The following is an 18,452-nucleotide window of genomic DNA, read 5'->3' on the forward strand; positions in this document are numbered from 1 at the left end:
TTTCAATACATTGTGATATTTTGGTGCTAAATTTGTAAGTACAATAATTACTACATAATGTTACCGTTTATTGAACTGCTTTTTCTGTCAATTTGTTGTAAAACATGATGTTTTGGGGCTTAATATGTAAAATCATAATGTAATTGGATGTTTAATAGGCTTTACCTTAACCCCTCCTTATTATCCAACATTTTCGCTTATCTAACATTCTGCCGTTGGATAAGCGAGACTACTGTATTTTGTTTCAAAATGTACACCTTTTACATTTCAAAATCTCTAAGAATTGCCATGGTCCTTTAGATCAAGAGGTATTCATAATAGTTAGGATTGTAGGGGTCCTATTTGTCCTTCAGGATTGAACGTGGGTTTCCCCAGCCCATTTTTCCTTAGCACATAGAGCGGATCAGTCTGTGAAAAGCACATCACACTTATATCTTCAGCTATCAGACATTTAGTATGAATTAGGCTAATAAATGTGATACCCAACTGGCTATGAATATTTGACCAGATACACACATAAAACCTGAAATGTGATTGGAGGGAAACAGCAATACCCTCGTGGCTCTTTCACCCTCCTATTTAAATTGTTGACCTTTTCAAATAAGCTTCATTAATGGACATCAAATCAATATATTCAGTAAGAAATCTTTCACCTTCGCCATGTGGACTATAAATAAAAAGCTCCCAGAATCCCAAATCACCAAATATGTTAGTAGTGTACGCATAATAGAGTTGATGTTCCACAGGATAAAACATCTGTTTTAGTTTATCACTGACATTGTCCTCTGAATTCTCAACGTGCTGTATACAAAGCAAGAAACAGCAGGGTTGACAAGTAGCTACCTAAATATCAAATGAATATATTCTGTTGACTTCACCACGAACTTGTCTGCAAAATTAACATGTTGCCCACAATCATATATTACATAATGCATACATTTTTGGATTTATGAAAGGCTAGCATACCAAAATATTTCTGGCTATATGAAAGGAAAAGGTTCCCAACTCTCAAATAAGCAACATTCCTCATAATAAAGGGACACCTGCCAGTCGTATAAGGAACAAACAATCTGTCCCACAAATCAGGGGTCTTCTTTTTAATAAGGGAAACATGGCAATCCCCCCCCCCCCAGTTTGATATAAGGAGAACTTATTATTGAAGAATATCAGCACAAATATCTCAGGGAATTACATTTCCAGATTTGACATGGATGTGTGAATCTGTGGATAATAGCAAACTCTATTGAAACGAGGGACGCCTAGCCCAAGAATATCATAGGCTCACACTGGAGGAGCTAAAAATGCCTGAAGAAGATGTATTTCATCAGATGTGGGTAAATGAAAACATAGATACCAGGCCCAGGGATACAAGGAGGGGGCATATTGTAACACTTTAGTAGGTTTCTGTCAAGACAATATTTATACTACTGCCTTTATAACCCCCGTTATTGTTTCAGGCTTTGGGAACATCTATCACACTTTAAACAGCATCCTGACTTCTTCAGCTTACATTCCTTGGTACTTTTGAGTGCCTAATGTGTGATGTTAAATATTTTTTGTTAAATATTTTTTTGTTAAATATGTTAAATATGTTAAATATTTTTTTGGTCTCATTTCCATTCTTTCTTTTATCTGTGTACATAGAGAGCATTTGGCGTTTGTTGCATCTGCTTAACTCATCTGGATGTCCCTTGACAGATGGCTCATTGCAGAGTTTGTGCTTTCTTTCCTAGGCAGCAGTTTATGTAAATACACAGTATAGCCTAGTTTCCATGGTATCGAGGGAGATTTGTAGGACTTAAAAGTAAGTTTAGTTATTCGCTCTCCAACTGTTTCCTTGTTAAAATACATTTAGAGGCTAGGCTGGTTCCTTAAAATCTGTTTATTATCTTACCACACTGGAGGCTCATAGTCCAGATCTACATGGGTCTCTATAGTTAACACTCAGATATATGAACACTAAGAGATAATATACAATCACTAAATGCAAAATCAGTTTAGTCCCTTTAACAAGCAGCGTGTGATTTCACCTCTTCAAGAACCATATGATTATAGGTTGTGAAGTATCAGGAAGTCATTTGCAGTCTGATGCCACACAGGTTTGTTTAAAAAAAAAAAGGCCGGCTGAGAATAGCCTTCAGTCAAGCAAGTTGCAAAGACTGAACGTTCATAACAAAACTTTTTCAGCATAAAGGAGAACTGAAAAGCTAGTGCAGTGGTTCTCAACCTGTGGGTTCCCAGGTGTTTTGGCCTACAACTCCCAGAAATTCCAGCCAGTTTACCAGCTGTTAGGATTTCTGGGAGTTGAAGGCCAAAACATCTGGGGACCCACAGGTTGAGAACCACTGAGCTAGTGTGCTTTCCAAAATATTTGTCTCTCTTCACATTACAGCACTCCTGCCTACCTATTCAAGACATGGTTTCCTATCCACATTCTGCACTGGCATTATGATGAAGCCCCATAGCTGATCAGATCTGGCTATGTGACAATATCATCAAACAAACAATTGCCGCATATCTTGTAGGTGCTCCTCACATTTGTAGCTCTGGTACCCTGATAATGCCAGGTGATAATAGTAGAGTAGGCAGAATTGTGGCCCAGCTTTATAGCTTGTGGGACAGGAGTGGAGGAAGACATCAGATAGCAGAGAACAATACATGCAATGTTCTCCAATATCTATCTTTCTGAGCACCAACAATTATAGAGACTGCCTAGCACAGCGTAAAGTGTATGGGAGGTATATGGCATAATTCTTTGTTATTCAGCCATATGTTGAGTTCTTGGTGCAAGATTTGGTTTTTTTCACACACAAAAGTTACAGGTCTTGCTGATAGCAAATATTGCTCTGATATCAGTAGGTGGTGAATCTACTCTGCATTTTGTTCAAAATTTGAACTCACTGTCCAAAGTACTGAACCTTTTTTGGAGATAGGCTATGGCACCAGCTGAACTATTCTTAAGCTCAATATTTGTTTCACTGTGGAATTTCCATCCTCTCACTCCTCAAATTGCATTTTTTTAAAATAAGGATCAAGTAGACAGAACATATTGTAAAGAACAAAAATAACTTTCTGGACTTGCATCACACATTTTAGTGGAAATATTAAGACACAAATAGTGTTCAATTCAGCAAGTATTGCAGAATGTCATGCCACAGTCCACTTCAAAAAGGATCATGACATTCATCTGTTAATAAAATGCTGTAGTATATAAAAAGCCACATGTTAAATTCATAAAATATATAGTGGTTTATTTGGATGATTTTAAAGTGATTTCACTGTGGAATTTAACTCATTAATACCTAACTTTTAACTCTTTTTGTAATCTAGCATGACCCCCATATCTGCAGGACAATATTGGCTGTTTCATTTATCCACATCTAACAAGATATGTCACCTCTAGGCATTTTTGAAGTCCTCAAGTGCTATTCTATAATATTCATGGGCTAGAATCCTTCATTTCAATAGAATTCACTACAATCTAAGATTTCACCTATCCACATGAACTCCAAGAACTTATCCCCTGAAGATTTATTGCTGTACTCTTCTTTCCCAGTTCTGACCTGTATAGAAATCAGAGATGATAATACTGTGATAATACTGGATCACCTGGTCCAGCCAGCTCCTTTGTTCCCATAGCATCTTTTATTTTCTTGTTTTATTTTCCCATGTGTATGCATAAAGGGTCACTTAGCAGCATTGCAAACCCTGTTAATATAGTTAAGGACCCCAAACTAAAACTTACATAGTGGAGATCAGTGTGCCACATGCTAGAAATACCTGTCATATGAGACACAGAAATAAGGGTTTTTTGTGTTTGTTTGGTTTTTTTTTTAAAACCCTAATGTAAATAAGCCAAAGCCTCTCTGCTCAAATCTGCAAATAATCTCACTAGTGAGGATCATGTGAGCAGGGAGGCTGAAGGCTACACCTAAAGCAGAGGATGCGTGTCTGAATTCAGTGCACAGAGGTGCCTCCAGGACCCTGCAGGCAAAAATAGAAAGGTCAGAGGTAAAAACAAAGCAATCCAAGCAGAGCAGTTGTAACAGAAGTCTCCAAGGGCTTCCTGTTTTGTTCATCTGTGTACAGGCTGTGTGTCTGCAAACAGGCTAGCAAAGCAGTTGACGACAGCAAAGTGCTTTTTGGTGGTACAGAAGTGTCTGGTGCTTTTTGCGGTTGAGGTAACTGAGCTGAGAAAGCTGCAGGATAGAATTCTGAATGTTAGCTGCTGAAAAGAGAATATTCTCTGATAAGAAACTCCAGCCCACTCTCCTGAATTACAATGCTAGAGCTTCCTAGTAGAGAATTTAGAGTACTCAAGCAAACTAAAAATTCCAGGAGCCTGTAAAACAGAGCTATGACAACTAAAGTACCAAATTGCTGACAATGTCTTGTGTAAGCAAACAAGCTGAGATAACTTACCAACTTGGGTATTTGGCTTTATGCCAAGAATTGGAAATAGAAGACCTGAAGGACTTCCTGCAACCTGCGTAGTAATTCATTCTAGGATGTGCAGCCTTTGTTCCGAACAGCCACATGGCCTGTGTACGTATCTGGGTAGGAGCATCATGTGCCGGTGTATCTCATTTGTGGATACCACCTGTGTACTGGCCTAGTGTATATCTACATAATATAGCTTTAGCATTTTGATGTCACTTTAATTTTATGTCTCCATCCTGTTGATTCCTGACATTTCTAACTGGTGAGGTACTTACTGTGTTTCCCCTAAAATAAGGCATCCTCCTTCAGCAGCAAGAGTGCTGCGGAGGAACCCAGGGTCCCACCCCCTTTGACTTCTTGCAGCATTTCCCCTTACCAGGTGTTGTGGATTGCTCTTCTGATTCTGAGGGAGAAGGAGGACAGGTGGTTAAAGAATCATAGAATAGTAGAGTTGGAAGAGACCTCATGGGCCATCCAGTCCAACCCTCTGCCAAGAAGCAGGAAATCGCATTCAAAGCACCCCCGACAGATGGCCATCCAGCCTCTGCTTAAAAGCCTCCAAGGAAGGAGCCTCCACCACAGTCCGGGGGAGAGAGTTCCACTGTCGAACAGCCCTCACAGTGAGGAAGTTCTTCCTGATGTTCAGGTGGAATCTCCTTTCCTGTAGTTTGAAGCCATTGTTCCGTGTCCTAGTCTGCAGGGCAGCAAAAAACAAGCTTGCTCCCTCCTCCCTATGACTTCCCTTCACGTATTTGTACATAGCTATCATGTCTCCTCTCAGCCTTCTCTTCTGCAGGCTAAACATGCCAAGCTCTTTAAGCCGCTCCTCATAGGGCTTGTTCTCCAGACCCTTAATCATTTTAGTTGCCCTCCTCTCGACGCTTTCCAGCTTGTCAACATCTCCCTTCAATTGCAGTGCCCAAAATTGGACACAGTATTCCAGGTGTGGTCTGACCAAGGCAGAATAGAGGGGGAGCATGACTTCCCTGGATCTAGACGCTATTCCCCTATTTATGCAGGCCAGAATCCCGTTGGCTTTTTTAGCTGCTGCATCACATTGTTGGCTCATGTTTAACTTGTTGTCCACGAGGACTCCAAGGTCTTTTTCGCACACACTGCTGTCAAGCCAGACGTCCCCCATTCTGTATCTTTGATTTCTATTTTTTCTGCCGAAATGAAGTATCTTGCATTTGTCCCTGTTGAACTTCATTTTGTTAGTTTCGGCCCATCTCTCTAGTCTGTCAAGATCGTTTTGAATTCTGCTCCTGTCTTCTGGAGTGTTGGCTATCCCTCCCAGTTTTGTGTCGTCTGCAAACCTGATGATCGTGCCTTCTAACCCTTCATCTAAGTCGTTAATAAAGATGTTGAACAGAACTGGGCCCAGGACGGAGTCCTGCGGCACTCCACTTGTCACTTCTTTCCATGATGAAGACGACACATTGGTGAGCACCCTTTGGGTTCGTTCGCTTAGCCAATTACAGATCCACCTAACCGTAATTTTGTCTAGCCCACATTTTACTAGTTTATTTGCCAGAAGGTCGTGGGGGACTTTGTCGAAGGCCTTACTGAAATCCAGGTAGGCTACATCCACAGCATTCCCTGTATCGACCCAACTCGTAACTCTATCGAAAAAAGAGATCAGATTAGTCTGGCATGACTTATTTTTTGTAAATCCGTGTTGACGATTAGCAATGACCGCATTTGTTTCTAAGTGTTCGCAGACCACTTCCTTGATGATCTTTTCCAGAATCTTGCCTGGTATCGATGTGAGGCTGACCGGACGGTAATTGTTTGGGTCGTTCTTTTTTCCCTTCTTGAAGATAGGGACCACATTCGCCCTCCTCCAATCTGCTAGGACTTCTCCTGTTCTCCAAGAACTCTCGAAGATAATTGCTAGTGGTTCTGAAATAACTTCCGCTAATTCCTTCAATACTCTTGGATGTAGCTGATCTGGCCCTGGGGACTTGAATTCGTTTAGAGAGGCCAGGTGTTCCTGGACAACTTGTTTCCCTATTTGGGGTTGGATTTCCCCCAATCTTTCGTCCATTCCATGTTGCTTAGGTTGAAGATGGCTTTCTTTTTGTGAGAAGACCGAGGCAAAGAAGGCATTGAGCAGTTCTGCCGTTTCCCTGTCCCCTGTCGCCATCACCCCATCTTCTCCTTGCAGAGGCCCTATCGCCTCCTTTTTCTTCCTTTTTCTACCAACGTAAGCAAAAAAGCCTTTTTTGTTGTTTTTTATGTCCCTGGCAAGCCTGAGCTCATTTTGCGCTTTAGCCTTGAGAACCTTTCCCTACAGGTGTTGGCTATACGTTTGAATTCTTCTTTGGTGATTTCTCCCCTTTTCCACTTCTTGTGCATGTCACTTCTGAGCTTTAGCTCAGTTAGAAGTTCTATGGACATCCATTCTGGCTTCCTTGCACTTGTCTCATTTTTCTTCTTTGTTGGCACTGTTTGCATTTGCGCCTTGAGTATTTCACTTTTGAAAAACTCCCATCCATCCTTAACTCCCTTGTTTTTTAATATTGGCGTCCATGGAATGCCGCTCAGTAATTCCTTCGTTTTTTGGAAGTCAGCTCTCTTAAAGTCGAGAATGCATGTTTGACTTGTCTTAGTTTCAGCATTCCTTTGTATTGCAAACTCCAGGAGCACATGGTCACTTGCCCCTAAGGATCCAACCACTTCAACTGTATTGATCAGGTCTTCCACATTTGTTAAGATTAGATCAAGAGTTGCTGATCCTCTTGTTGCCTCTTCTACCTTCTGGACCATAAAATTGTCTGCAAGGCAAGTGAGGAATTTGTTGGACTTTGTACTCTTGGCTGAGTTTGTTTTCCAGCAGATATCGGGATAATTGAAATCGCCCATGACTACTATATCTCTTCTTTGTGCCTGTTTGGTTAGCTGTTGACAGAAGGCTTCATCAAGTCCTTCATCCTGACTCGGAGGTCTGTAGTAGACACCCACGACAAGATCTTTTTGAGTCCCGGTTCCCTTGATTCTTATCCAGAAGCAGCACTTGGGCATTTTGGGTTAACTGATGAGGGAGAAGATGAAGGAGAGATAGAAGATATGGCAGAGATCCCTACTTTTCAGGACTGAAGAAGGGAGGAAGAGGACAGAAGGAGGTCAGCTAGGCTAACAGAGAAAACGCTGAGCAATCAGACCTCGCCCTAGGGTCAGCTGTGCTGGGAATCTCAGGACTATATATTAGCCGCAAGGTTAGGGGCCAGTGCTGGCTGCAACCGTCTTACTTTTAAGAGAGAGTCTGTTACCAGCATCATGTCCAGCATCGAATCTCTAAAACCTCCTGTTGTTTGCAACTCATAAGCCTGTATATCAAAGATTTTATTTGACGTCTGTTGTGAAGACATTTGTTTTGTGTTTACATGAAGATTATCATCGAGATTCTACTTTCTGTTTTCTAAATTGCATTATCTTTATTTTGGCTGAAGTAGAGCCATTTTTATTTGCTTTCACTTGTGTCAATGGCTGTTTCTGGCATAGAATTGGACACCAAGGCTTGCCACTGCTCCTGCTCCCTCCATTTGGGAGACTTTGGAGTGCCTTGTGCCCTTCCCTTGCAAGGGCATGCTGGTGTGAACTGGTAAATCAGCCACAGCTGATTATCTTTATCTTTGCATTATCTTTATTTTGGCTGAAGTAGAGCCATTTTTATTTGCTTTCACTTGTGTCAATGGCTGTTTCTGGCATAGAATTGGACACCAAGGCTTGCCACTGCTCCTGCTCCCTCCATTTGGGAGACTTTGGAGTGCCTTGTGCCCTTCCCTTGCAAGGGCATGCTGGTGTGAACTGGTAAATCAGCCACAGCCGTGGCTGAAGGAAAGGGTGGCTGCTCTCTTTACCACTCCGTGACGGTACACTGCATAGCTACGCCTATCACTATATCTTATTTTCAGAGTATGGCTTATATTGCACAAATGCTTGAAAATCCTGCTACAGCTTATTTTATAGGTATGTTTTATTTTGGGGAAAACACAGTAGGAATGAACAGCTTTAGTCCATGGGAGTGACTATAACGGGATTGATTCTTTACAAGTGCCATGTATAAGCTGTAGAAGTATACCATCTAGGAAAATGCATGGTCAGTGAAATCAAATCTGAAGTGATTTGACATCCTTGAATACTTCAAGATGGAGCAGGTTTGTGGAAAATAGAGCAAACCTTTTTTTACTATTGCAGAGGATATAACCTGAAACAAAGGAATAACATTATAAGAAAGGATATTCTAACTAAACTTTAGGAAGAAATTTTCAGATACTCAAAGTTGCTTGATAGGTGCAGGATTCTCTTTCATTAAAAGTTTGTGAACAGAGGTCAAATGGGCATCTTTTACTGTGTCTGGGATTTGGTTACTCTATGATTCTTTGAGCAAAGAAGTATATAGATGAATAAGCTTAACTATGTCAAAGATATATAATAAGGATCCAACAGGATATAATATAGTTAGTGGTACAGTCTAAATGCTCTAAAGCCAAAAGATCCCATCTGATCTTGGAAGCTAAGTAGGGTCAGCCCTAGAGAGTACTTGGATGGAAGACTGCCAACAAACACCATGTAGGCTATATTTTAAAGGAGATGACAAAACCATCTCAGAGTATTAGTTGCCTGGAAAAAACGTATAAAACCCATTGAGCCACCATATGTCAATGACTCGAAAGCACATGCACACACTTAATACAAACTGGGTGCTTAACAAAAAATTACTGTTTGAATGCAGAAGGCCCCTTCCATTAATCTGAGTTCCATAAACCTCATCTTCACTCCAATATGAATCTAGAACGAGTGATCAATTAATGAGTCCTAATGAATTGATAACTTGCAATATGGCCTGTCTGACATGGCTATTCCTTTAGAGGATGAATTTTTCATAACTTATTTTTTAAATCCTAAAAAGGCTGCTCTTTCAGAATATTGATCGGTATGTCATCTCCTAATGGTTTAATCCAGAGGTCACCTACAAATATCTGTATGAATTCAGCTATTGTACTGCCAGGCTGGCATTCTCAAATGATTTATTGCAAAGCTAAACATCATTTCAATATAGTAAAAGTTACTCAGTCACAAATCTGACTCAGAGAATTTAATTAAAGCTTCATTGTGCAAATTAATTGAAAAGGCTTCTCTTTTTGCTTTTTTGAGTGACTTTCCCTGTGATGTTTCATAAGTTGTCCTTGTAAATACAACTCATTCATTGGTGATATTTCCTTGTTTCCTCTCTCCCCCTTCCCCTTTCCTGCTACAGGCAAATGGTTTAACTATGGAATCATATTTCTTGTTTTAATCTTGGATTTAAACATGTGGAAAAATCAAATATTTTACAAGCCACATGAATATGGACAATATATTGGTCCTGGGCAGAAGATCTACACTGTGGAAGATTCAGAAAGTTTAAAGGACCTCAACAGAACCAAACTTTCCTGGGAATGGCGATCCAACAATACTAACCCTTTGACCAACAGGACCTATGCTGAAGGAGACATGTTTCTACATAGTCGATATACTGGTGCAAGTCTAGACGTTAAATGCTTGGCCTTCATTCCATCTTTATTAGCTTTTGCTTTGTTTGGCTTTTTCATCTGGTTCTTTGGACGGTTTCAGAAAACTGATCAAGGCATGGAAAATCTTGACAAGTCATACACCCGCATGAAAAGGAAGTCACCCTCAGACGTGGGAATGACACGAGAGAATACACAGGTTTTAGCAGAAGAGCCATTAAGCCTAGAAGATCCACATTTGATATCTATCAAGTCAGACTTGAGTGAGATTGTCTTTAACTCTTCCCTCCTAACATCTGAAAATCTTCATGCACATTTAAATGAACAACCGAGCCCACTGCAACCAAGAAGGGAGAGCTCTGTACCTAAGAATAATCCATTAACCTAATGACACCCCACTTGGAAGGAATGAAAAATGAAATTATTGTGAGATTTCATTGTTGCTTTTGTTTGGTGAGTGACAGTTTACATAGTCTTTAGAACAGGAAAGAGACACAACCTATACCACAACGGTGCTCAACATGCTTTTTTCTATGACTTTGTTTTCTATTTATATTATAATGACTTGTGCCTATTGTATTATATCAAACATTCCTTTATAGAGTGCTTCTATAAAAACTTGCAATAGTGTACTAGTTGAGTACTTGCAACAGGTATAAAATGTGACTTTGGTTGTGCCTTGGAACATGAGATCACCTAACTATAGAAGCAGTAAAAAGATGTCCCAGAACCGGAAAAGGTGTTTTTATATTTCAGCTCACAGAATCCCCAAGCCGACTTGGCTAGAAACCAGTATTAGTTGTGGATTTTGAGAGTTGTAGTCCAATAATAACTTTACGTAACTTTGAACAGACCTTCTCTAGGAGATTTTCTTTTCAACAGAATGATTTAGAATGTGGCAAGAGCATGTTTGGTTTGCTGGTTGAACAAAATAAATATAATCTCAGATCCTTTTTTGTCACCTTTTTGAGAGTCTGGATAATAGACACTGTGCAGTGGCACAATTGACTCTTTTTTGAGGAGTGAGAGGATGGAAAACTATGGAGCATCAGGTACATCATACATGGATTGATTTAGAAATTCATTCGTTAGATGTGGTATTTCCATAAGAATTATGTTAATGGCCAGTGTGTCTGTGAAAGGTGTTTGGTAAGCACTGGCGGAGACAGACTGACTTTAATTTACTGATCTACACTTTGACAGCTGGACTTCAAAGAAGCATGTTGATTACATTTTAATTTTGCTGGCTAGTTTCCAGACACAAATCCAAATTCATAATGCAGTAACATCAGAGTGATAATGCAGCATGGGTCACTGGTTAGGAACATGTGACTTTCTCCTCAAGTAATTGCAATTAGGTGATAATGCCTAATTATGTTTTTCATAATTAGAGATAAATTGCTACCAGATTAAAAATCCTGCCCTTCACCTTTTTAGGAGCAAAAGGTTAAAATGCAGTGCTGGTGGAGCAGTCAAACTTTTCAGCTGAAGCCTAGGCAATGCCAAAGAAGCAATAATGGGAATGCACTTCAGATTAAAGTCCACCATCTTCAGTGTTTATGATGTGAATGGTGGATGAGGTACTTCTGCATAAGACTTGTACAATGTCATTGAGCGAATAGACTCTGGGCACAGGTTATAATGAGGGGAGTGAGTGCATGAAATAGAATAGCAAACCATGTGCTGTTTTCTTACATTGAGGAATTAACACTGTGTCCACTAATTAAAAAAAAATGAAAAATGGAATCAAAAAGTGGTTGCATTTGTTTTCTTCTTATCTTGGGATATAGCTTGGTCAGCTGCTTTTTGAAAATGAGTTGCTTCCTGTACTTCCCAAGCAATCAGATGCCTCAAATGAATATTTAGGACAGAGGTTCCCAAACCTATTTGGTCTACTGCCCCCTTTCAGAAAAAAAAATTCAGTGCACCCCCCCCCAAAAAAAATATTTTCTTTAAACAAACGAACCGAGAGATGCCGTGACAAGTTTACATTCTTTTACGTAGCCATATTTCTACCTACATTCTACAACATGATAAAGAAATAAGTTGTTTTAAATAAGACACTTGAAAGCTTGAAATTATACAATTATTTATTAAAATCAACCATAGCAGCATTTGCATTTCATTCAGAAAATTAAGACAATAAAGAATAATAAAAGGTAAAGGTTTTCCCTTGACATTAAGTCTAGTCGTGTCGGACTCCGTCGGGTGGTGCTCACCTACATTTCTAAGCTGAAGAGGCATTATTGTCCATAGACACCTCCAATGTCATGTGACTGGCATGACTGCATGGAGCGCTGTTGCCTTCCCAACGGAGCAGTATCTATTGATCTACTCAGATTTGCATATTTTTGAACTGCTAGGTTGGCAGAAGCTGGGGCCAACAGTGGGAGCTCACCCCACTCCCTGGATTCGAACCATTGATCTTTTGGTCAGCAAGTTCAGTAATCAGCAGTTTAATCCGCTGCGCCACCAGGGGCTCCATAAACAATAATATTAAAAATTGCAAATATCATTAGAAATAACCCTAAATGAGAAGGATGAACCTAGTGCACTGCTATCAATTTATTAATATTCAGCCCTGTTTTTGTCAGAAGCATGAATTAACATTTTACAAAAGGTAGCACTATTATTAACCACTTATCTCACAATTCAGAAATGATCTAAATTAGATTTCATACATGTTGTCAAGTTATAGTATTGTATTGTAAACGAATCTTTACATATTCCTGCCAATGCATGCTGGATTTCCTGACAGTGTGCGACACACTCACCTGCCAACACTTGCTTTTTAAGACTTGTTGGCAGACTTGGCTACTGATGGATTATAACTTGCATTTTGTGTGTTCATTTAGAAAATAAAGTAATCCCTATGACTTTGACTCTTATGTTAAACAACAGAGGAAATATGTACATACAGTTTTTCAATTTTTTCTTCTCTCTTCATGTTTCCACTGCACCCTTATTTTTATTCAATGCTTTCCCGATTGTGCCTCAGGATACTACCATCACCCTGGATCATTCCGGTACCCAAAATATAATAATAACTAAACACAGATGTGTATTCTAAACAATATCTGAAAAATATGCACCACGATTGCCGCTTACCAGATGAAGGGTTAACTGAAACTGGAGTAAACCCGGGAACCAGTAGTAAACAGCTTACTTTGGCTCACAGCTAGCCACTATAAAATAACATCTATTTGATCGGTCTTCCTGACTGGGAACTGTAAACGACTCTTATTGACCTACAGCCAGCTACTTAAAATCGGCATCTAAGAAACATCTGCTCCCCTATTTGGAAGCTTATCTCTGACAAACTGAAGTTATTGTCAACAAACTGAAGCTACGGCTAATTGACTATATTTACAACCTGAGGAGTCCTAAAGAACTGCTCCAGGACTACAGAAACTTTGATTTGTTTTGACTCCATGCCAGGTTCAAGTCAATTGATTTGTATACTGATAAATTTAGTTTCACAGCATATTACCACATACCATTTTGGAGAAATTGAATGTACACATACAGTGTTGCTAACAAAATTTAGTTGGAGTCTTGTTGATATATGTTCTATACTGAAACTTCTCTGTATAGCATTTAAATCTGGATGATTGCACTCTATAAATCTTTATACTCTAAGTTACTACTCTGTAAGTTACAACTGTGTGTTACTACAGCTGACTGAATTTGGTCATCAGTTGTACTATTATTGTTAACATTATTATGTATATGATGCTCTAATATATGTATTGTGTTCTATGCTTTGAACCTTTATCGTGGTGCATATTTTTCAGATATCATTCCAGTACCCCCCAGGCGGCAGTATCGGCCTCTTTGAGAAGCACTGATTTAGGAATGACCTTGGTATTTATTTATTTACCATGTCAGAAGTGAATTGAGAATACAGTTATAATGTATTGAAAAAACACAATGTCTAAATTTCATTTCACCAGAAGCTGGCCACTTTGAGTACCTCTGGTGTCACTGTGCATATGGCAGGGCTCAGACTACACTGTACTAAGTGCTCTGTGATTTGCTCTTCTCCACACTCACATGTCATGGACTCTACTTTGTGGCCCCATTTCTTAAGGTTAGCTCTGTACCTCGTGATGCCAGAGCGCAGTCTGTTCAGCACCTTCCAAGTCTCCCAGTCTCTGTGCCCAGCGGGGAGTTTCTCATCTGGTAACCCTGACGTTTTCACAGTAATCTCCTGAAACTTGCTTATTTTGTGTTGATTTTCAAATGGCCTGCCCTTCTAAAATTAGCTTGAATAATTGAACCATATATTTATTACTCCTCTCCCAGGAGTTAAACTTAATAAACATTCAGTAACTGATAAACCAACAACTGCAGCCAATTTTAGTTGAGGTACATTTTTGTTGCTCAGCTGTACTTTGATACCCAAGTTGCACATATTTGCTGCAGTAGACGAGCTTGAAACTCTTCCATAACATCTTTGCAAATGCTGATGCAATGCCAGGGTTTGTAAATGATGCATTGGTGTTGTGATAGTTATGCACCATTCTGAGTACTTTTTCTTGGCACAGAAAGTCTGGGCATCAGGCTGTTGGAATCATAAATATTACTGGCTCTTGAAAGAAGAAAAAAACATGCAGAGAGACATTAGGATCACAGTATTACCAACACTATCACACTTTGCCTACAGAATATTTAATATTTTATCAAGAGAAACTTTTGATCACACTGAATTTTTATCCCTTGGAAACCCTAGCTCTCATTAGTGTTTGGTAAGTGGAAACTTGTTTAAGCTATAGAAACATGGAGATAAGAATGTATATGTGAAGGAAGCTGTTCAAAGCTTATTAGAACATGGAGATTTGTATGTTTGCCCTGTAGTAGGCAATTGTATTTGTTTTAATTCTAGATGCTGTTAGGTGATATACATGGGAAAAGGTGCACATTTGGTGACTGAATTCACTAGCACTCTTTTTTCTTTGCTTATCCCTAAAATGTCAAAATCCTTTGGAAAATCACCCCCTTTTATTAATGTGGGGGGTCATTAATTTGATTAAAGTTTAAAGAGAAAATGAAAAGCTGACTTGAGCTTTTTGTGCCCACATGATTACATGACCCCATGGCAATAGTCATTAAACAACATGTCCACATTTAAATATATTCCATGACCTTACAACAAGCTAATGCTTCCAAAGCCAACATAAGATGAGTACATAAAAGTCAAGTAGTAATTAAAACATCTCGTAATCCTGAGATTTTCCAGTTATTTGCAAAATAACAGTCAGAAATAGTCAATCTTCTGTATAAAGAAGAGGACTTCTACAGCTTATCTACAACATCTCTATAGCTGGGCAATTGCTAAATCATTACTCCAAATCATTTTACTGTGTTCTAAGTTGGGACTTGAATCTTGGTCTCTGTGGTTTCTAGTCAAAATAATAATTCATGGCTTTCGTATTGGTGAATCTACTGTCTTATATTCTGAAGAACTTCAAAATACCTACCCAAGCTGCTTAGAGAGGTAACATGACTAACATGATGGCTGGTTTAGTGTTCTTTAGCTTTATTCTAATTTTTTACATTAGCGGTTCATGGTATGTGTCATAATCTCTCCCAATCTTATTTTTGCAGAATGTGCTTCTCCATCTTCTGTGCACAATCATATAGTCTATTATATAGTCTATATAGTCTATTTGAGTTCTATATTGGCCATCAGATTATGTTTGTTTATGCAGTTGGGTTGCTTGAAGAATGTGTTTGTGATTACCAAACTGTTGGCCTCGCAAAATTCAGTCAGTGATTCTTCTGCTTCATTTCCTGATCCTATGTCACATCATTCTACAATCTTTGATTCTGCACTGTTTCCTATTTTTGCATCCCAATTGCATGTGGCTAATAAGAAGTCCTGTTTGGCATGTGATCAACTTCCTCCTGGATTCCAGCATAGAATCTTTCTGTTTTCCCTTCTTCTGTCTCTGTAATTATACCATAAACTTGGATTAGGGTTATATTGATGGAGTTCCCTGAAGTCTGATTGACGTGATTCAGTCAGATGGAATACCAGTAGACCTGCTTCAAGATACAGAGACAGAATGCACTCCAGTTTTAATTAAAACCTTCCAACAAACATGTAAAACAAAGTATGGTCTACAGATGGGAAACATTCAATATATATTCCAATTCTCAAGAAAAGGGACACAAGGAATTGCAGTCATCACAGGACCATTGCATTGATTTCCCATGGAAGCAAGGTGATGCTTAAATTTCTACAATAAAGTTGTTTTTTTTATCACATACGAAGCAAGAAATGCCAGATGTCTAAGCTGGGTTCAGGAAAGGGAGGCATTAGGGATCATATTGCAAACATGCAGTGTATAATTAAGCAGACCAAAGAAGTTCAAAATCTCATTCTTTGTTTTTGTTTAATGAAAAAACATGGGTTGCTCTTAAACAATGGGTGTGCCATTGCTTATTGTGATGTGTAATCTGTACACAGGACAAAAAAACTAGTGTTAAGACAGAACATGGACAAAAAAGGAATGGTTTCCAATTGGCAAGAGGTTCAAGCTGCATGTTATCACCCTATCTCTTTAACTTTTATGCTAACATAGCATATTGTATTTTGACCACATCATGAGAAGACATGATTCACTAGAAAGTCAGTAACGCTTTGTAAGGTAGAAGGCAACAGGAAAAGAGGGAGACTGCATTGCAGATGGATAGATGAAATCAAGAAAACCATGGCCCTGAGTCGATGAAAGGGTGAATTGAAGTTCTCTCATTTATGAGATCATCATGAATGAAAGTTGACTTGACTGCAGTTAACAACAAATCCAAGATCCTGAGCCTGTTTGGGAAACAGTGTTTAGCATCTTCAACAGTCCCTTAAAGTTCAGGCTGAAACCCAGAGCTCTTACCACTATTTCACATTGCCTCTGCAGTTTTAATATTACCAATGTTGCTATTTATCTCACCAACAGCTTTCTGTATCCACTTTGCCTGATGATGCCTTCAAATGACAGCTTGTGTAAGTACTGGATTAACAGAAGGCTGATCCTGTACAAGATACCACTTACCTATTTTATGTTTGCTGGTTTGTTTTTTTTAATCCCTAGGATCAACAGAGAGCAACAGCCTTCTGTACTCTGCATATTCTCTGTCCTTAGGAAACCCTTGTCCGACTGTTGCCAGTTTTGTACAGGAGAACTATATACAGAAAGAGCTTTCTTTCTGGAAGGCTTTTTAAGGAGGCACAGACTCCAAGGTCCTGCTTATCTGGTTCTGTTCTTTTGATAATATGCAGTGATGGGGCAGCCAATAAAAGGTATCTTATCAGATTCCGGCAGGCTTCTCCACAGTTGGCTCCACTTCATGAGGTTATTTGGCATCGGTGTTGCTTCACTGCAGATGACATTCAACCCTCATTTCTTTTTCCCACTGATCTTTTTTTTATTTTTATGCTTCCCTCTCGAGATCTCTTGTGATCCTGATTTCTTCTCCCCAGAATTGTTTTATCTTCATGTCTTTCACAACCAAACAGCTGCCTCTCAAAGCATAGCAAAAATTGCTCTTGAGTAAATTGGCTCTCTTCAAACCAAACATGGATCTTATTGGTTTAGATTATTTTTATTTTTAGCTAGGCTGGTAATATAGAGAGGGGTTTTTTTTGAAGCAGAGAAGAACCAGCACTGAGAACTCCTGAATATGACTGACCCTCTAATTCGGGAAAGTAAGTAGTAGCTTGCGGCGTGGAAGGCAAGGAGGATAATTTCCTCTGAGCTCACATACAGTTATGAGACTGAATCTCAGTGATAATCTATCCTCACTAAAGAAAATCATAAAATATCATGTAAAGCATATACTGTAACTGTAAACAGAGGATACATGTTGACAAGGAGAGGAATCAAATGAATGTTTTCTCACATACTTGTCTTCACATCTCACAGAATCTTAAAAAGAGCCGACTTCAGGCAAAATTGCTAACATTGACTCTTCCTTATTCAGGAAAGGACTACAATGATACATTTAACCCTACAAGTTCTAGGGTGAATATCCCTTATCCCAAAATCCAAAATACTCCAATATCTAAAACTGTCTGCTTGGGTGGCTGAGATAGTGGCTCCTTTGCTTTCTGGTGGTTCATTATATACAAGTTTTGTTTGTTCCATGTACAAACATATTTAAAATATTGTTTATGAAATAAACTTCAAGCTATGTGTTGAAAGTGTGTATGAAACCTAAAGGAATTTCATATTCTATTTCCAAGATATCTCTTTATATATGTACAGCTATTATAAAACCTGGTAGGAAACACATGAAAAAGGAAATGTCTCTGGTCTGAAACATTTCAGATAAGGGATATTGTTGTTGTGTTGTCGAAGGTTTTCATAGCCGAGATCACAGGGTTTTTGTATGTCTTTCGGGCTGTGTGGCCATGTTCCAGAAGTATTCTCTCCTGACGTTTCACCCACATCTATGGCAGGCATCCTCAGAGGTTGTGAGGTATGGATAAACTAGGCA

The 18,452-nt window shown here is 39.1% G+C and overlaps 1 protein-coding gene across 6 annotated transcripts in view; it reads left to right on the top strand.

Annotated features, from left to right (window-relative positions):
- Positions 1-18,452, top strand: part of tmem117 (transmembrane protein 117) — a 370,721-nt gene that overhangs the window by 330,172 nt on the left and 22,097 nt on the right. For 4 of the 6 annotated variants that reach the window (XM_062982502.1, XM_062982501.1, XM_062982505.1 and 1 more), the window contains one exon: positions 9,704-12,832. The exons of 1 other annotated variant lie outside the window; for it this stretch is intronic. In XM_062982502.1, the coding sequence (XP_062838572.1) occupies positions 9,704-10,344 (641 nt within the window). In that variant the 3' untranslated portion in view covers positions 10,345-12,832. Of the gene's footprint in view, positions 1-9,703; positions 12,833-18,452 lie in introns of those variants that run through there. One more of the 6 variants, XM_062982506.1, reaches the window with a different exon arrangement.

This window comes from Anolis carolinensis, chromosome 5, assembly GCF_035594765.1.
Source record: "Anolis carolinensis isolate JA03-04 chromosome 5, rAnoCar3.1.pri, whole genome shotgun sequence".
Taxonomy (NCBI): Eukaryota; Metazoa; Chordata; class Lepidosauria; order Squamata; family Dactyloidae; genus Anolis; species Anolis carolinensis.